The sequence below is a fragment of the Myotis myotis genome, unplaced genomic scaffold, assembly GCF_014108235.1.
Source record: "Myotis myotis isolate mMyoMyo1 unplaced genomic scaffold, mMyoMyo1.p scaffold_m19_p_34, whole genome shotgun sequence".
Classification (NCBI taxonomy): Eukaryota; Metazoa; Chordata; class Mammalia; order Chiroptera; family Vespertilionidae; genus Myotis; species Myotis myotis.
In genome coordinates, this window is record NW_023416340.1 from 357864 (window position 1) to 378275 (window position 20412).

At 51.0% G+C, this 20412-nt stretch overlaps 1 protein-coding gene across 2 annotated transcripts; it reads right to left on the minus strand.

The window, feature by feature from the left end:
- Positions 1-9839: 9839 nt before the first annotated feature.
- C5AR2 (complement component 5a receptor 2) lies at positions 9840-19520 on the minus strand. 2 transcript variants are annotated; one of them, XM_036302999.1, is made up of 3 exons: positions 18580-19520; positions 18135-18324; positions 9840-11030 (listed from the first exon to the last, which is right to left on the minus strand). In XM_036302999.1, the coding sequence occupies exon 3, from the start codon at positions 11020-11022 to the stop codon at positions 10000-10002; it is 1023 nt and encodes a 340-aa protein (XP_036158892.1). In that variant the 5' UTR covers positions 11023-11030; positions 18135-18324; positions 18580-19520; the 3' UTR covers positions 9840-9999. The 2 variants fall into 2 exon arrangements, with proteins under 2 accessions (XP_036158892.1, XP_036158893.1); XM_036303000.1 differs by lacking the exons at positions 18135-18324; positions 18580-19520 and adding an exon at positions 14634-14963.
- Positions 19521-20412: the final 892 nt, after the last annotated feature.

A 20412-nucleotide genomic window follows, 5' to 3' on the forward strand; every position in this document is an offset into this window, starting at 1 on the left:
TAGCCCTCGCCGGTTTGGCTCAGTGGATAGAGCGTCGGCCTGCGAACTGAAAGGTCCCAGGTTCGATGCCGGTCAAGGCCACATGCCCGGGTTGTGGGCTCCATCCCCAGTGTGGGGTGTGCAGGAGGCAGCCGATCAATGATTCTCTCTCATCGCGGATGTTTCTCTCTCTCTCTCCCTCTTCCGTCCTCTCTGAAATCAATAAAAATGTATTAAAAAAAAAAAAAAAGAAATTGACTAAACACTCTGCTTAAGATTTGCAAAAGAGAACTACAGAATTTTTTGGAGGAAGTAAATAACAAATAGGAAATCGAGAAGAAAGTCACCAACTACCAAGACTAGGATTGAGCAACAAATTTGAAACTAATTCTTAGAAAAACTATTAAGACCTGGTTCTTTCAAAATCAATACATTCCTGGAAACATATATAAATAGATAAAAACAAAAGAACAAACTTAAGAACAAAAAAGGAGAAGTTACCAAAAAAAACAACAAAAAGAAAGATGATTTTTGGTGCTTCCCTCTGGGGAGCAGTGCCTGTCCCCTCCCCCAGGCAGTTCCCTTGGCCTCTCTCTCTCCTAAGCCCCAAGGGCCCCTCTTTTGCTCCTGTAACTTGTCCCCCCCCTCCCCCCAGCAGCCCAGCTGGCTCACTTCTCCTACCTCGGTAACTTCCTAAATAAACGTCCTCTTACAATTTGCAAAGAAAAAGAAAAGAAATATTATTTTTTAATATATTTTATTGATTTTTTACAGAGAGGAAGGGAGAGGGATAGAGCGTTAGAAACATCGATGAAAGAGAAACATCAACCAGCTGCCTCCAGCACATCTCCCACTGGGGATGTGCCCACAACCCAGGTACATGCCCTTGACCGGAATCGAACCCGGGACCCTTGAGTCCGAAGGCCGACGCTCTATCCACTGAGCCAAACCGGTCAGGGCAGAAAGATTATTTTTCATGATCAAGGGACTTCCATGGAATGGAAGAAATGTTTGAAAGCTTTCATAAGACCGGTTCTCGCCGAAACCGGTTTGGCTCAGTGGATGGAGCGTCGGCCTGCGGACTGAAGGGTCCCGGGTTCGATTCCGGTCGAGGGCATGTACCTGGGTTGCGGGCACCTCCCCAGTAGGAGATGTGCAGGAGGCGGCTGATCGATGTTTCTAACTCTCTATCTCTCTCCCTTCCTCTCTGTAAAAAATCAATAAAATATATTTAAAAAAAAAAGACCGGTTCTCCTTAACAGAAAGGAAGGCTGAAGCAATAAGAAATGAAAATAAACTTCAAAAAACATGAAGACCTTTTATAAAATATGTCACAGGAGAGCTCTCCTAAACGGTACCTGACCCCAGTGGATTAACAACAGGATCCCCTCCCCTCACTCTTTCATGAAGTGACATAAATTATCCGAGGACAGAATTCATCCTACAAGGCAGGCTTAGTCTCTATAAAGTATGTCTGAGACCTCTGGACAAAATCCCAAAGAGTAAAACAGGTATTGGTGAAGACCTACTACGTGCTCCTGTATTAGATAAAGAAAAGATAGCAAGATGGAGATCCCCACCATCGGGGAGGCCACAATCTAGTTGGAAGAAACAAATAGAGAGGTTTGGCTCTTTGTAAGGCCTGGGATGGGTGGAGGAGAGCTAGAAATGGATGTGGCCCATCCAGTGAAAATGGCAGTGTAGGTGGATGTGGTCCCCGGATTGTCCCACCACCACATCAAAATCACAACCAGCCCGGCCGGTGTGGCTCAGTGGTAGAGCGTCAACCTATCAGCCAGGCGGTCACAGTTCAATTCCCAATCAGGGCACATGCCTGGATTGCGGGCTCGATCCCCAGTAGGGGGTGTGCAGGGGGCAGCCGGTCAATGATTCTCTCTCATCATTGATGTTTCTATCTCTCTCTCCCTCTCCCTTCCTCCCTGAAATGGATAAAAATATATTTTTTAAAAAATTACAAGTAACCTACAGAACAACTATCATTCAGAACCACCTGAAATCTAGCTGAATGGAAGCCCAATAACTGAGGATATATAGAAGAACCCACCTCAAGACGGGTAGGAGGGACAGAGATGTGATGCAGAACAGAGATGGGGGCTGGTCCCACATCCACAGGTAGCAGATAAAAAGCAGGAGGGAGCCCGAGCTGGCTCAGTGGATAGAGCATCAGCCTGTGGACTGAAGGGTCCCGGGTTCGATTCCAGTCAAGGGCACATGCCTAGGTTGTGGGCTCGATCCCCACTAGGGGGCGTGCAGGAGGCAGCGGATCCATGATTATCTCTCATCATTGATGTTTCTCTCTCTCTCCCTTCCTCTCTGAAATCAATAAAATATATATTTTTTAAAAAGCAGGAGGGATGTCTGGCTGGGAGGTCCTGATAGGGGAACGTATACTCTGATAGATGGAGCATCTGAATTAATCTGAAAAATAGTCATATTCCTTTAAATCTTTGAACACATATACTTATGGGAAGAGGGGGTTAAGTTTTTCTTAAGTTTTCTTTTCAAGGCCTGTGCGAAGCGATTGAGGAGGTGACTCAGCTGTGAATCCAGCAAGCAGAACCGATAAGCAGGGTCAGACCAACCCACCAGGAGTCAAAACATCATCTCATCAACGTTATCGCATCGCCTGATGACTAAAGACAATAGCTTACATCTGCGGACCTCCAAGACTGCACGTAGCTGCATCCCGCTAGCTGCATTCTGCTCCCAGCCTCCCCTGAGCCCCTTCCCCTTTATAATCCTGTCCCCTGCGCCTTGCCGTAAGACAGGATTTGAATGCTTGTAAGCACCCTGTCTTCTTGGCTGGCTGGCCTTCTCAATAAACGCCTTATATGATTCAACCCTGCCTTCGTTATTGAACACAGCGACAGGCAGCCCAAGTCCAACTGGGGGTTTTCTGGTAACAGTCCCCCCTAAGGCAGCGGTTCTCAACCTGTGGGTCGCGACCCCTGAAAATACATCCTGCATATCAGATATTTACATGACGATTCATAACAGTAGCAAAATTACAGTGATGAAGTAGCAACGAAAATAATTTTATGGTTGGGGGTCACCACAACATGAGGAACTGTATTAAAGGGTCACGGCATTAGGAAGGTTGAGAACCACTGCAGGAGTGAAGGGTCCTGGCCCCACCCCCCCCACCAAACCACCCCCCCCACCCCCCAGGCCAGGGTTCCAGTGCGAGGAAGAGAAATCCCCATAACTTCTGGCTGTAAAAACCAGCGGGGATTGTGGATGAGTGAGATGGAGGGTTACCAGAGTCCCAGGCAGTTCCTCTTTAAAGTGCCCACAATCCGACTTACTTGGACTCGCTCTCTCTGAGCTCCAATACTGGGGCAGCAGCTCAAAGGGTACCAGGGACACATGAGGAGGAACTGAATTACGTGGCATCGGGGCGAGGGCTTTCTCCAGACAGAAGTGCTGGCAGAGGTCATTGTTCCTTTGCTGAGCCCTTTCTCTGCAGAGCTGGCAGGCAGGCACCATATCTGTGTCTCCATCAGCCCGGCTAATGCTGTTCCCCGCACCCTGTTGACTACCTGAGACCCTGCCCCAGCCAACGTGTGGGCCCATCCATGCTGTTTCCCATGGCGTTCCCATAGGAGAAACAAGCAGCATCTGGCCTTAGTGTGCCCCATACCTCTCATTAAGTGGCCCCAGGCCTGGCTCTGGCAACAATTGGTCTTGGTTCACAGCCTGGCCTCTCCTGCGCACCTCCAAGCCAAGCATAAGCAGCAGCCATCCGCAGATTGCTCTGTAGCTCATGCGAGGAGGTCCCTGGCAGAACACAGAGGGCAGCGGACCTTGGCCTGCACCTCCAGGAGGCCCCAGAGCCATCGCACCCAGCTTCAGGCCACCTTGAGAAACCACCTGACCACCTCCACAAGTGACACGCTCGAGGTGGACTCAGTGAGCACCCAAGTCCTGCTGAAGTAAGTCCTACTCCATGGAATGCGCCCCTGAGCAGCTGATCCTCTACGTTGGTCTGGTCGCAGCCAGTCCTTGCAGCCGATTAGTCTGGGGGTAAATCCCTCCCACTGACATGCCAACAGCAATCAAGGCTCCACTACATAGTTGAGGGTATACACAGTCCACACAGGATGGGGGGAGGGGGAGACACAGTGGCACACCTGGAGTCCCCAGCTCAGGTGAAGAGGGAGGTTATGTCACTGGACCTTATAGGACACCTACTGCATTAGACCACTCTACCAAGCCCAGGAGACCTGGAAGCTCTACCTAATACACAGAAACAGGGAGCCTGACAACATAAGGAGACAAAGAAACATGTCCTAAATGAAAGAATAAACCAAAACTCCGGAAAAAGAACTACACAAAATAGAGACAAGCAATCTCCTAGATGCGGAGTTCAAAACACTGGTTGTAAAGATGCTCAACGAACTTAATGGAACTTCAACAGCATTAAAAAAGGACATGGAGCCGAACAAGTTTGGCTCAGTGGATAGAGCATCGGCCTGCGGACTCAGGAGTCCCAGGTTCAATTCCGGTCAGGGGCATGTACCTTGGTTGCGGGCACATCCCCACTGGGGGGCATGTAGGAGGCAGCTGATCAATCTCTCTCATCGATGTTTCTGGCTCTCTATCCCTCTCCCTTCTTCTCTGTGGAAAGTCAATAAAATACATATTAAAAAAAAAAAAAAGGGGCATGGAAACCATAAAAAAGAACCAGTCAGAGATGAAGGATGCACTTACTGAAATGAAGAATAATTTATGAGGAATCAATAGTAGAGTTGATGACGCCAAGAATCAAATCAGGGATTTAGAATACAAGGAAGCAAAAAACACCCCATCAGAACAGCAAAAAGAAAAAAGAATAAAAACAAAACAAAACACGAAAATAGTGTAAGGAGAAAACTGTGGTACATCCACATGATGGAATACTATGCTGCCGTAAAAAAGAAGGAACTCTTACCATTTGCAACAGCATGGATGGAACTGGAGAGCATTATGCTAAGTGAAATAAGCCAGTCAATGAAGGAAAAATACCACATGATCTCACTCATTCATGGATAATAGAGACCATTATAAACTTTTGAACAATAATAGATACAGAGGCAGAGCTGCCTCGAACAGACTGTCAAACTGCAGCAGGAAGGCCGGGGAGGGATAGGGGGCAGGAGGGAGGGGGGTAAGAGATCAACCAAAGGACTTGTATGCATGCATATAAGCATAACCAATGGACATAAGACACTGGGGGGCAGGGGAGGCCAGGGGACTGTCAAGGGCGGGGGAAAAAAGGGACACATATGTAATACCCTTTGTAATACTGTAAGCAATAAAAAAGAAAAAAAGAAAAAGAAAATAGTGTAAGGAGCCTCTGGGACAACTTCAAGTGTGGCAACATTCACATTCATAGGGGGTCAGGAGGAGAAGAGAGAGAGAGCCAGAAATTGAAAGCCTATTTGAAAAAATGACAGAAAACTTCCCTAACTTGGTCAAGGAAATAGATATACAAGTCCCAGAAGTGCAGAGTCCCAAAAGAGGAACCCAGAGAGGCTCGAACCAAGCCACATTATAATTAAAATGTAAGAGATTAAAGAGAACAAAAGAATCTTAAAAACACCAAGGGAGTTTCCTTGAAATAATACTGTCAGCTGATTTCTCAACAGGAACTTTGCAGGCCAGAAGGGACTGGCAAAAATATATATATTCAAATTAATGAAAAACAAGGACCTACAATCAAGATTACTCTTCCTAACAAAGCTATCATTTAGAATGGAAAGATATATAAAGAACTTCCCAGACAAGAACAAGCTAAAGGGATTCATCACCACCAAACCAGTATTACATGAAATGTTAAAGGGTTTCTTGAAGAAGAAGAAGAAGAAGAAAAATAAATTAAAAATATGAACAATAGCTGAAAATATGAACAATAGTTTGGCTCAGTGGATAGAGCGTCGGCCTGCGGACTGAAGGGTCCCAGGTTCGATTCCGGTCAAGGGCATGTACCTGGGTTGCGGGAATATCCCCAGTAGGAGATGTGCAGGAGGCAGCTGACCGATGTTTCTCTCTCATCGATGTTTCTAACTCTCTATCTCTCTCCCTTCCTCTCTGTAAAAAATCAATAAAATATATTTTTAAAAAAATAAAAAAATATGAACAATAACATGGCAATAAATACGTATCTATTAAAATTGAATCTAAAAAACACACAAAATAAATGAACAACCAGAACAGAAACATTCACAGGTACAGAAAACATTTTGACGGTTACCAGATAGGAGGGGGGTCAGGGAGATGGGTAGAAAAGGTGAAGGGATTAAGAAGGACAAATTGAGGGGGGAAAGGAGACATATAATACTTTAAACAATAAAAACAATTTTTAAAAAGGAAGTACAAGTTGACAGTTACAGAATAGTCATGGGGATGCAAAGTACAGCATAGGGCATACAGTCAATTATATTCTAACAACTAGGTATGGTGTCATATGGGCACAAGATATATTGGGATGATTACTTAGTAAGTTATATAATGTCTCACTGGGATGTACACCTGAAACTAATATAGTAATGTATGTCAACTGCAATTAAAAAATAAAAAACTCGCCGAAACCGGTTTGGCTCAGTGGATAGAGCGTCGGCCTGCGGACTGAAGGGTCCCAGGTTCGATTCCGGTCAAGGGCATGTTCCTTGGTTGTGGGCACATCCCCAGTTGGAGATGTGCAGGAGGCAGCTGATCAATGTTTCTCTCTCATCGATGTTTCTAACTCTCTATCTCTCTCCCTTCCTCTCTGTAAAAAAATCAATAAAATGTATTTTTAAAAAAAAATAAAATAAAAAAAAATAAAATAAAATAAAAAACTATTTTTTAAAAAAGAGATTAGCCCTAACCGGTTTGGCTCAGTAGATAGAGCATCGGCCTGCGAACTGAAGAGCCCCAGGTTCGATTCCGGTCAAGGGCATGTACCTTGATTGTGGGCACATCCCCAGTGGGGGGTGTGCAGGAGGCAGCTGATTGATGTTTCTCTCTCATCGATGTTTCTAACTCTCTATCCCTCTCCCTTCCTCTCTGTAAAAAATCAATAAAATATATTTTAAAGAGAGAGAGAGAGACAGACAGATTAAAGTGGCCCAGATGTCACTCTTGGGGAATTTACGGTTCAGCTGGGAACTTGTGTTCCGGAAACTTGGAAACGAGAAGAGCACTCCTTCCTCGCTGGGAGGAGGGTGAACAGGGAGGGCCCGCTGGAGAAAGTGTCGTTTGAACCAGGTGTTGAAGGGAAATGTCGCTGACGAAGAAGAGCATGGGCACTGGCGTCAAGTAAACATGGGGTCAGACCTCAGCTCTGTCATTTCCTTGCTGGGTGACCTTGGGCAAATGGCCTCCCCTCCCTGGGCCTCAGCTTACAACATGCAGCATCTCCTCCCACCTTCCTTGGTTGTTGTGAAAATTACCTGACAGGAAAGCTGTGGGTAAAGTGCTGTCCTGAAGCAATGACTCTACACGCAGACGCCACCACTGTGTGGTTTAAAAGATCTGGACAACCCTGACCGGTGTGGATCAGTTGGTTGGGTGTCATCCCATGCCCCAAAAGGTTGCTGGTTCGATTCCCGGTCAGGGCACATGCCAGGTTGTGGGCTCGCTTCCTAGTAGGGGGTGTGCAGGAGGCAGCTGATTGATATTTCACTCTCACATCGATGTTTCTCTCTCTCTCTCTTTAAAAATCTTTAAGAAAAGTAAGATCTGAACAGGTGAGATTCTAGAATGGAAGGACATACGAAGAACTTCCTATGTCGAGGGAAATATTCTGTATCTGTTCTCCCCAAATTGGTCGCCACCAGCCACACGTAACTACTGAGCACTTGAACTGTGGCTAATGCAACCGCGAGCTAAATTTTTAATTTTAATTATTTGAATTTGACAAGCCATAGGCAGCTCGTGGTTACGACATTGGGCAGCAGAGACCCAAGGGGCTTTCCAGGCAGCGGCACCAGCGGAAGAACAGACCCAGAGGTGGGAAAATTATACAACCCAGAGGATCTGTATTAATTTCCTGTGGCTGCTGTAACAAGTTACCACAAGCACAGCGACTTAAAACAACACACATTTATTCAATTAGGATTTTGGAGGTCAGAAGTCTGAAATCAAGGCACTGGCGAGTCTGTGTTCCTTCTGGGGGCTTTGGAGGGAATCCATTTCCCTGCCTTTCTCCGCTTCTGGGGGCTGCCTGCATTCCTTGGCTTGTGGCCCCCTCCCCACATCCCTCTGACATCTACTTCCATGGTCACATCTCCTGCTACTGACGCTGACCCTTCTGCCTCCCTCTTAGAAGGACACGAGATGTCGGTGGGCTCACCTGGATGATCCAGGATCGTCTCCCCATCTCGGGCTCCCTCATGCAATCAAATCTGTGACGTTCCTTTTGTCATGTGAGGCCCCCTATTTACAAGTTTAGGGGATTAGGATGTGGAGATCTTTGGGGCCATCATTCTGTTTGCTACAGGGTCTGAGCACCTAGAATATAAGTGTGTTCAGCGGTGGAGACAGGTCTCGAATACCAAGTTACAGAGCTTGGACGCAGCCTTTCCTGCAAAATAGATCCATAACCTGTCACCCTCTCACCACCTGTGCTGCTGTGACCCTGATCGAAGTCACCCTCACCTCTCGCACCATCAGCCTTTGCAGTAGCTCCTCCCTACCCTCTCCCTTCCCCCATAGTCCAGTCTCCACCAGCAACCGAGGGATCCTATTAAAATCTAAGTCAAATCCAGACACTCCTTTGCTCAGAATAGGGTTGCCTGATTTAGAAACATTACAGACTGCTCAGTTAAATTTGAATTTCCGATCCACAAACAAGCAATGTTTTTAGCATAAGTATGTCAGATACTGCATAGGCCAGAAGGGATGGAGCCTCGGACCCAGGAACCAGAAGGTCGCCGGTTCGATTCCCACTCAGGGCCCAGGTCTGGGTTGTAGGCTCATTCCCAGGTGGGGGTGCATGCAGGAGGCAGCTGATTGATGATGATGTTCATCTCTCATCGATGTTTCTCTCTCTCTCTCTCTCTCTCTCTCTCTCTCTCTCTCTCTCTCTCTCTCTCTCTTCCCCCCCCCCCTCTCTAAATATCAACAAAACATATTTTTTTAAAATTTTTTGCATGGGCCATACCTCATGCTAAACAATGTTGTGGTTGATCTGAAATTCAAATGTAATTGGGTGTTTGGTATTTTACCTGGTCACTGTAGCTCAGAACCCTCCCGGGGATCCCCAAACAGTTGCTATGGTCTAGAAGCATTTCCAAGTCCACCCCCCCAGGCCCCTCCACCTCTCTCTCTCCGTCTCACCCCACTCTCCCTCTCGCTCACTCTGCTCTCCCACACTGGCCTCCTTGCTCTTCTTGGAATGTGCCAAGCCCACTTGACCCCAGGGCCTTTGCACCTGCTGTTCCCTCCGCTTGAAATGCTTTTCTCCAGGTTGAAGCATGCCTCTCCCCTCCCTTCTTCAGATCTTGGTTCAAATACCACCTCACCCGAAGGACACATTGCGTATTTCTTTATTTCTTTGCTTATTGCCGGTATTCCTCCGCAAGACAGGCAGCTCCCCAAGGGCAGGGACCTGTGTCTGTTTGGGCCACTGCTACGTCCCAGGGCCTATACTAGGATACTCATTGCACAAAGCGGGTGCATAAGAAACATGTGTTGAGCCCTGGCTGGTTTGGCTCAGTGGATAGAACATTGGCCTAAGGGCTGAAGGGTCCTGGGTTCAATTCCGGTCAAGGGCACACGCCTGGGTTGCAAGCTTGATCCCTAAGTGGGGGACGGTGGAGGCAGCCGATCAATGATTCTCTCTCATCATTGATGTTTCTATCTCCCTCTCCCTCTCCCATCCTCTCTGAAATCAATAAAAAATATATGTTAAAAAAAAAAAACAACGTTTGTTGAGTGAATAAAGGGATACATGACGATAGCACTGAAACCCTGAATCTCCCTGAAGCCAGTTTGGTGAATTGGGGTCGGAGGAGACAGGCCGGTTTCCCCTCCGGCCTAGACCGCCATCTCCGAGACCAGGTCGTGGCTGGTGGACTTCTTGCTGACCGCACTCTCATCCTGGCTCTCCGGCCCCTGCAGGGCCCAGCGACAGGCGGCGGGCAGTGACCGGCAGAGCTGCGCCCGCCCGAAATACAAGAAGAGCACGGGGTTGAGGCAGCCGTGGGCCAGGGCCAGGCCCGCGACCAGGGGCTCCGCCCGCAGGGCCCGGGCCAGCAGCCGGGAGCGCGGGGCGGCCGCGGCGAGCACCAGCCTCAGCACGTGGTAGGGGGCCCAGCAGACGAAGAAGCCGGCCACCACGGCCATGCCCAGCGGCCAGCGGCGTGGGGCCGCGCGGCACAGGAGGGCGCCGTGGCAGCCGGCCACGACCACCAGCGGCCCCAGGAAGCCGCCCAGAAACCGGACGGCGGCCACCGTGTTCTCGGCCACGGCCGAGCCGCCATAGTCCACCACGCACTCCAGCCGGGCCGGGTAGCGCTCCCGGTGCAGGCGGCGGTAGATGGCCGAGGGCAGGGTCAGCAGCAAGGCCGAGGCCCAGGCCGCCCCGCAGGCCACCCGCACCCGGCACGCCCGCCGATCGGGTGCCCACCAGGCGGGCCGCAGCGCCAGGAGGCACAGGTCCGCGCTGAGGGCGGCCAGGAGCAGCACGCTGGTGAACATGGACAGCAGGATGACAGCGGGCAGGGCCCGGCAGCCCACGGCCCCATAGGGCCACTGGCCTCCCCACGCGATGGGCACCGACAGGATCGGGAGGGACACGCAGCAGAGCAGATCGGCCATGGCCAGATGGAGGAACCAGGCGGCCCCGGCCCGCCGCTGGGCCTCTTGGCGGCTCACCCAGGCCACCATGGCGTTGCCCGGCACCCCCACCAGGAAGACCAGTGCGTACAGCAGGAGAGGGGCCACTCGGAGGGGCCCGAGGGCGACGCAGGTGCCGTCGGCGCAGTCCACGGGGAAATCCGAAACCTCCTCGTCATAGTGGCTGTACTCATACTCGTCGCTGAGAGACGCGTTCTCCATCCAGGCACCTGGGCAGGAGACAAAGGCCACGCCACCTCAGCCACGGACACTCTCCCAGCTTGGAGTCCTCGGGTGTGGGAACCCGGCCCATCAGGATCTGAGAAACGAGGATATGAGCCCTGGCTGGTGTGGCTCAGTGGACAGAGCACTGGCCTGTGGACCGAAGGGTTCCAGGTTCGGCTCCGGTCAAGGGCACGTACCTGGGTTAAAGGCTCCTCCCCGGCCCGGGTCCCGGTCAGGGCGCGTGCAGGAGGCAACCCATCAATGTGTTTCTCTCACATCGATGTTTCTGTCTTTCCCTCTCTCTTCCACTCTCTCTAAGAGTCAATGGAAAAACATTTCCAGGATGAGGATTTTATAAAAAAGAAAAGAAAAGAAACTAGGATACGGCAATGTTGGAGAGCCGGTGTGTCTGAATACTGGGCTCCCTGCAATGCCGGTGGACTAGCTGGTTAGCATTTGGAATTCTAGAATATGCCAACCTAGAACCCCAGCCCGTTAGAACCCTGGGATTCTCGAATGCAAGGACAGAGCCCTGGCCGGTGAGCCTTCTGGAATTCTAAAACAAGTCAGTGTTAGACTCCTGCTTATGGGCATCTCAGAACTTGGGACACGATCCAATGCTAGGGCACGATCAAGATTAAAAAAAAAATCCTGGAATTCTGCCCTAGCCGGATAGCTCCGTGGATACAGCATTGGCCTGCAGACTGAAGGATCCTGGGTTCGATTCCAGTCCAGGGCACATGCCTGGGTTCCAGCCTCGTTCCCTAGTAGGGGACCTGCAGGAGGCAGCCGATCAAGAATTCCCTCTCATCATTGATGTTTCTATCTCTTTCTCTCCCTGCCTCTCTGAAATCAATAAAAATATATTTTTAAAAATCTTGGAATTCTGAAATACGACACTATTGGAACCCTAGCCGGTTGTTGCTCGGAACTGGGGAGCAGCGCTGTCCTGTGGAAGTCGCGATGTTGGCGGACGTGTTCCGTGTCTGTGCTGTCCACCGTGGCAGCCGCCAGCACAGGTGGCCACTGAGTGTCGGAAACGGGGCCCTGGCCAGCGCGGCTCAGTTTGGTTGAGCGCCGTCCTGAGCACCGAAAGGTCGCCTGTTCGATTCCCATTCAGGGCACATGCCTGGGTTGTGGGCTCAATCCCAGTAGGGAGCCTGCAGGGGGCAGCCGATCGATGTTTTTCTCTCTCTCTCTCCCCTTCTCTTTTCCTCTCTCAAATCAATAAAAACATATTTAAAAAGAGAAGAAGTAGGGCCATGGTGACCGAGAAAGTAAAATTTCAATGTTACTTAATTTTAACTCATGTAAATAGCTACACCTGGCCAGTGGCTGCCTTACTGGGCAATGGAGTTCTAGCGCATTAACATGTTAGAACACTCACCCATCATTCTGGGATTTAAGATACTGGAGTGTGTGTATCCGTCAAGAGGGAAAGGTTAATATGTATTCAGGGCAAAAGTATTTGACTTGGTTCCTCTTCACCTGTATTTTCAAATCTTGGTGCAATGGAATGTGCCTCTGGAGCAATTTTCTCACCTTTTTGTTTGTTTTTGTTAATCTTCACCTGAGGATATGATTTCCATTGATTTTTAGAGAGCGTGGAAGAGAGAGAGAAACATCGATCAGTTGCCTCCCACACCTGCCCCGACCAGGGATCGAACGCAAAACCTAGGTATGTGCCCTGACTGGGAATCAAACCTGCAACCTTTCGGTGAACGGGATGATGCTCCAACCAACTGAGCCACCCAGCCAGCGCCCCCCCCCCCCTTATAATGTATTTTTATTGATTTCAGAGAGGAAGAGAGAGGGAGAGAGAGATAGAAACATCAATGATAAGAGAGAATCATTGATCAGCTGCCTCCTGCACGCCCCCCACTGGAGACTGAGTCTGCAACCCAGGCATATGCCCTTGACTGGAATCGAACCCGGAACCCTTCAGTCCAAAGGCTGATGCTCTGTCCACTGAGCCAAACCGGCAAGGGCCCCCCCCCCCTTTTTTTTTTAACATAAATGAGATCCTAGTAAAACATGCAGACAGCAAAGGCACACCTCACACAGGGACACTCGCTGGGTTTCCCAGCCTGAGCACAACTGGGAAACTGGCGGCCATGTCGAGAAACGGACGTTTCTAGAATCCCACCGGAGCAATTTTAAAAAGTAATGATAGAGATAGGTAAGCAGGGAAAAAAGTTGAATTCTCTACAACTCATTCATTCATTCATTCACTCAATACAACTCCTGAGTACCTTCTCCATTGCCATCACTGCATGCACAGCAAGGGACAAACAGACAAAAACCCCTTTTCCCTTGGGTCTGCCACCCTAGTGGGAGGAGTCAGACAGGAGAAGAACAAGCAAAATACTAAGTATTTCCGAAGGTGACAAATGCTATGACGAGGGAGAGAGAAAATCACAAAGGGAATTTTTAATTCCCTACATTGGAATTTTAAATGAGTGGTCAGGGAGGGCGTCTCTGAGAAGGTAACGTCTGAGCGAAGCCATAATGGAAGTGAGAGAGGGCGCTGTGTGTGGGTTTAGGGGAGACTTCGAGGCCCAGGACAGAGCCAGTGCAAAGGTCCTGGGGTAGGAATGTGATGGCCACTTTCAAGGAACATCATGTGCCTGGAGTGATAGATGAGGAGATTAGGGGGAAGTCAGAACAAAGAGATATCAGGGGCCACATGGGGCATTTCGGACCTTATCTTGTATTCCGTGTGAGATGGGCGGGTACTGAGCAGAGAAGCGACATGATCGATTACAGCAGTGGTCGGCAAACTGCGGCCCCTTGAGTGTGGCTCTTCCACAAAATACCACGTGCGGGCGCACACATACAGTGCGATTGAAACTTCGTGGCCACACTCAGGGGCCACAGAGCCGCATGTGGCTCACGAGCCGCAGTTTGCCGACCACGGGATTACAGCGATAGTAATTATTGTTGTTGGTATGATTATTAATATTATTCTTAGAAGCCATTATCTACGGAGCACTTCGTGTTATGTGCTGGGCATTGCTCCAAGCACCGTTAAACATCCTATTGTTTTTTGTTTGTTTGTTTGTTTGTTTTTTATATATTTTTTTATTGATTTCAGAGAGGAAGGAAGAGGGAGAGAGAGACAGAAACATCCACGATGAGAGAGAATCATGGATCGGCTGCCTCCTACAAGTCCCCAACCAGGGATCAAGCCCACAACCTGGGCATGTGCCCTTGACACCGGAATCAAACTGGGACGCCCTAGCCGACTTGGCTCAGTGGATAGAGCGTCAGCCTGCGGACCGATAGGTCCCAGGTTCGATTCCGGCGGGGGGCACATGCCTGGGTTGCGGGCTCCATCCCCGGTGAGGGGTGTGCAGGAGGCAGCCGATGTTTCTATCTCTCTCTCCTTCTCCCTTCCTCTCTGAAATCAATAAAGAAATACATTTAAAAAAAAAAAAAAAAACTGGGACCTTTCAGTTCGCAGGCTGACGCTCTATCCACTGAGCCAAACTGGCTAGGAAGGGCCATCCTATTGTTTAATCCTTCTAACAACCCTCTGGTTTTAATGCCGCCGTCATACCCATTCTGCAGACAAGGAAACCGAGGCACAGAGAAGTTAAGTAACTTACCTAAGATCGCTCAGCTAAGCCAGAAACAAGAGTTGCGTTTCAAACCGTGTTAGCCCCACTCTGGTACTCCGGGCCCTAGACTATTTATCATCCAAAAACCTTAGACTCGGGAGAGTTAGAAGGCAGGACAGCCAGCGGCCGCGAGCAGATCCAGGCTCCGGGACCCGGTTGCAGTTTGTCCGAGAAACGAGAGTCAGCCAGGTGAGCCTGTCTCACCGGTTTGGGGAGGCCTTGAGGAGTCACTGTGTGTACAGCACGTGACCCGGGGCAAGAGCTGGGGGAGACGCTGGATCTGCAGGGCGGCCTGGCTCTCAGGCTCTTGCTGACGGGGCTGGCCTGCTGGCGCTGCCCGGAGTTCCCGCCAGGGCTAACACAACAGGAAAGGCGGAGGGGAAGTTGGGGCGCCCCCCCGCCCGCCCCCGTTCCCTCCACCCTGCAAAAGTAAAGGAGAAGCTCAGTAGCCGCTGAGAGGCCAAGCCCCTTTGAAGTGCGTGTGTGTTTGAAGGACGGGCCTCTGTTCTCGTGTTATGTTCGTCGCTGGAGTGAGCTTTAAACACTCAAACCCTCGGAGCCCTGGCCGAGGCCAGGTGGTGAGAGCGTCATCCCGAAGCACCAAGGTTGCGGGTTTGATCCCCAGTCAGGGCACATACAAGCAACAACCAACGCATAAATCAGTAAGTGGGACAGCCCTGGCTGGTTTGGCTCAGCGGATCGAGCGTCGGCCTGCGGATTGAAAGGTCCCGGGTTCGATTCCGGTCAAGGGCACATGCCAGGGTTGCAGGTCCCCAGTGCAGGGCATGCAGGAGGCAGCCGATCAATGATTCTCTCTCATCATTGATGTTTCCCTCTCTCCCTCTCCCTTCCTCTCTGAAATCAACAATATATATATATATATTAAAAAAATAAGTCGAACAACAAACCAATGATTCTCTCTCGCACACACTCTCTCTCTGCCCCTTTCTCTCTCTCTCTCTGCCCCTTTCTCTCTCTCTCTCTCTCTCTCTCTCTCTCTCTCTCTCTCCCCCTTTCTCTCTCTCTCTTTATTTATTTATTTATTTATGTCCATCCTCACCGGAGGATATTTTTCCCACTGATTTTTGGAGAGAGTGGAAGGGAAGCAGGGTGAGGGGGAGAGAGAGAGAGAGAGAAACATCGATATGAGAGAGCACATGCCCAAACTGGGGCCAGGGATCAAACCCACAACCCAGATGCATGCCCTTGACCTGGAATTGAAACCAAGACCCTTCGATGCAAGGGCTGACGTTCTAACCATTTAGCACCACTGGCCAGGACCCTTCCTCTCTTTAAAAACCAAGCAATCAATTAATTAATTAAAAAGTAAAGCCCCATCCCTTTTGGCTCAGTGAAGAGAGCATCGGCTTGTGGACTGAAGGATCCCGGGTTCGATTCTGGTCAAGGGCACATGCCCAGGTTGTAGGCTCGATCCCCAATAGGGGGCGTGCAGGAGGCAGCCAATCAATCAATGATCCTCTGTTATCACTGATGCTTCCATCTCTCTCTCCCTTTCCCTTCCTCTCTGAACTCAATAAAAATATTTTTTTTAAAGTTCTTAAAAAAAATTTTTTTTTAAACTCACCCCGACTGGGTGGCTTAGTTGGTTGGAGCATCACCTGGTGCCCCAAAAGGGTGTAGCTCGATTCCCAGTCAGGGCGAATCCTTAGGGTTGGGGTTCGATCCCTGGTCTGGGTGTATACGGGAGGCAACCAATCAATGTTTCTCTCTCACATGGATTTTTCTCTCTCCTCCCACCCATCTCTCCAAAAACCAATAGAAACATATCCTTGGATGAGGAATTTTTTATTATTATTAAAAACTCAAATCTCACCAGCTGTGTGGCCTTGGGCACATCACTTAACCTCTCTGGGCCTCCACTGCCTCATCTCGCGGGTGTTGTGCGAATTCACCAAGTTAATGGGCGGGAAGAGCTGAGCGCAGCACCTGGTCCTCAGTGGCCTTCGACGTGTGTGCGTGGCCGGCACCGCTACCTGCCACCTAGGCCCACCCTCTCTCCCCGCCCTGAGACCCCCCCACCCTCCCCAGCTCTTACCGATTAAAATCCGGAAAGTTCTCTGCGTGTAAGCAACTCAGTCCGTCTGTGTATGTTATTCCCCTCTTAATATATTACACAGAAATGGGAACAGTCAACATCCACTGTGTCATCGCTTAATCTCGTCCCCTTCATGTGTCTTGGGTCTGTTTCCCTATCTGCACACACATACCCTCCTGTCTCCATAAAGGCTTCGGAATCAGTCCACGGCCTGGGCGTGTCACGCGATTAGTCGGCCTCGGACTCAAGGACATTTAATGATAATCCATGAGCAGCAGCATTATTTTATATAACGCAGTCTGCTTGTATGTCTCTATCTACATATAAAACATAATTACCATAATCATTTTATAATCACTCCCATCATAGAGGAGGCGTAACCCTATGAAATAAGTTGTTATTAGCTCCGTTTCCCAGGATGTCAGCATTATTACCATGGTCCCCATTTTCCGGAGTGCCCGCTCTTCCCTGCCGCGTCCGGCATCCCGAACGGCACCAGGCACACAGCGTGTGCTCAGTTGATATTTGACGGAGACGATAATAAAGAGGGCCCAGCCGGCGTGGCTCAGTGTTGGAGTATCAGCCTGTGAACCAGGAGGTCACGGTTCGATTCCTGGTCAGGAATAGATTCCCCGGTTCGATGCCCGGGTTGCAGGCTCGACCCCCAGTAGGGGGTGTGCAGGAGGCAGCAGATCAATGATTCTCTCTCTTCACTGATGTTTCTATCTCCCACTTCCTCTCCCTTCCTCTTTGAAGTCAATAAAAATATTTTTTAAGCCCTCGCTGGTTTGGCTCAGTGGCTAGAGCATCAGCCTGCGGACCGAAGGGTTCCGGGTTCGATTCCGGTCCAGGGCACGATCCCCAATAGGGGTGTGTGCAGGGGGCAGCCGATCAATGATTCTCTCTCATCATTGATGTTTCTGTCTCTCTCTCTCCCTCTCCCTTCCTCTCTGAAATCAATAAGAATATATTTTTTAAAAATAATGATGATAATAATAATAAGGAGGGAAACTGAGGCACAGAGAAGCTACAGGGTCACCCGTGCGTTTGTGCATCAGCCGGTCTGGCTGGAACCGCTGCTCGGGGAAACCGTGGGGCACAGTGGAGGCTGAACAGACGGAACGGAAAGACACGCACGGGGTGCTCGCGGCGTGCACATACCCACCCACGGGAGGACGGAGAGACACACCACGCGCTGGTCAGGCCGTGGAAGATCCTAGGACCAGAGCATGAACTGGGTGGGCTCCGTGTGAGGAGAGAGAGCCAGGCACCCAGGAGAATCTACTGGATGGATGATCCCACTCACAGAAAGTTAAAACCAGGCCAGAGGGTCCCCTGGGGGGTGGGGAGTGACGGGGGTGGGGCCACGGGACGCTGGGCCTGAGCCCGGCCTGTTCCTCAGGGCCCCCCCAACCCCCGTGGGTGCCAGTTACCTGAGTGCTCGGCTCCTGGAGACACCCCGCGCTGCAAGCGCACCTCTCTGTGCGGATGTTACACGGGAAGAGGAGTCCAAGGGCCTTGCCTAAGAAGTGGAATCAATCGCCAGGTTCAAGGGCTGGTTCCTGGGCCACGTGACCATCTGGTGGACTTCCCGGGAGGTGCAGGTCCGAGAGTTCTGGACACCTGAGGGTGGTGATATGTTTGGATCTTTTGGGCAGCCTTCTGGTTGGGTGGCCCGGGGCTGTCCCAAAGCCTGGGGTTCTGATGTGGATTCCAACGAGATGTGGTTAAGAGCTCATTCCTCACATTCAGGTTCTGATGCCCAGATTCTGAAAGGAAGGAGACTCCTGGGCCAAGATTGTGAACCACCCCCCCACCACCATCCCCACCACCTTCCTCCAGCCCTCTCCCCTCCAGCCCTCTCCCCTCCATCCTTACCGTCTCTTGCAAGAGGGCCCCCGATTTGGCCAAATGCCACCTGGGAGCAGGATCCAGGCCCTCAGCTGGGACCCTGGCCGTCTGGGGTCTCTCCCGAGTGTCCGGCACCTCGTGGGTCCCTGGAAGCTGGTCCTGTTTGCCCGGCTGCTGGGCACTGCACTTCCCGGACCCGCACACCTCCCTCCCCGGGGGGAAGCAGGAGTGGCCTTTTCCTCCTCCCGAGGTGTTTGTCCTGTATTCTTCCCATGACTCACATCCCAAATGACTGGGCAGCAGATGAGGTCAGGATGGGGTGGTGGGTGGAAGGCTGGCCAGGTCCCCACCCGCAGTCTCAGTGTCACCAGCTTCCCGGCAGCCAGACCTGCGTGCGGTGTGACCTTGGAGGCCAGGGGGTCTTGCTGTCCCCACAGGGCCCTGGGAGGCCTTCCTCCCCCAGCACCCACAGCCTGCCGCCCCCTCCCAGCCTCCACGGGTGTGCCCAGCCCTCCGGTCTGCCCGGCTGAGCCCTGAGGACTGACCAGTAATTGCTCCTGTCTCTCGTGTCCCGGGGGAGACAGCTCGGGGCCGAGTCATCCACAGAAAGACCACAGCGACAACCACAGAGCCTGAGGCCCCAGAGGCAGACGGAACACACACAAACCCCACTGGCAGGATAGCAAGAAGCTGGGAAAATTCCTGGGCAAGTGGAATGGGAAACCGAGAGGGATAGCTACACCAGGCCAAACAATTTGAACAAAGCACAGCCAGCTAGGGAATCGCCAGACTTCTCCCCCCTCACCAAGGACACCAGAGAGCACGGAGCTTAACCCCCCTGGTCGGGGAGCGAGAGAACAGAGACCCAGTTACTGCCACTGGTGCCGGCCGAACCCAAGGACAGATGAGGTCAGGGGAGCTAGAGCTCCCCACCAGAGCCCCACTAGCCATAGCCGGTTTGGCTCGGTGGATAGAGCGTCGGCCTGGGGACTCAAGGGTCCCTGGTTCGATTCCGGTCAAGGGCACGTGCCCGGGTTGTGGGCTCGATCCCTGGCGGGTGCAGAAGGCAGCCGATCAATGATTCTCGAACATCATTGATGCTTCTATCTCTCTCTCCCTCTCCCTTCCTCTCTGAAATCAATAAAAATATATTAAACAAAACAAAACACTAGAGCCAGACGGACCCAAGATAAAACTAAAACAGCAAAGCAGACCAAGGCATAATCCCAAACTCCACGCTACGCTCACCTGGATGCATCTGCATATTGAAAACACACCTGGAGCCCGGCCGGCCGGAGGGGCTCAGCGGTTGAGCATCGACCTGTGAACCTGGAGGTCACGGTTCGATTCCCGGGCGGGGCACAGGCCAGGGTTGCGGGCTCGATCTCCAGTGTGGGGCGTGCAGGAGGCAGCCGATCCATGATTCTCTCTCATCATTGATGTTTCTATCTCTCCCTCTCTCTTCCTCTCTGAAAGCAACAAAAATATTATTAAAAAAAACAACAACTGGAAAACTGATGAATATTCTGCCGAAACCCTCCCCTAAGATCCTCGCCTGCAGAAGGGAGATAAAACCCTCAAGACAAAGGATGCCAGCAGTGGCTCGCTCTAGAGCACGCCCACGCCCCTTCGAGGGCATGAACTTTTACTTCCTCCTAAAAACTCTAAAGGCCCCCACGAGACTTGCAACCAGGACAGCAGTGGGCAGCGGCAGCTCGCCCCCTATCCCGTCCCCAAGGCCCCCTTTTCTCTGACTTCCCAGTGAGCTGACAGCAGCCCTGTGTCACCGTCCCCGCTTTAATAAACACACTCTCACAGTCACCCGGACTCACGTTGTGAAATCTCTCCTGCACAAAGTCA

What these genes read in the sequence shown, in the direction of transcription:
- C5AR2 (XM_036302999.1), bottom strand. Translation starts at nt 11,022, where the DNA reads ATGGAGAACGCGTCTCTCAGCGACGAGTATGAGTACAGCCACTATGAC.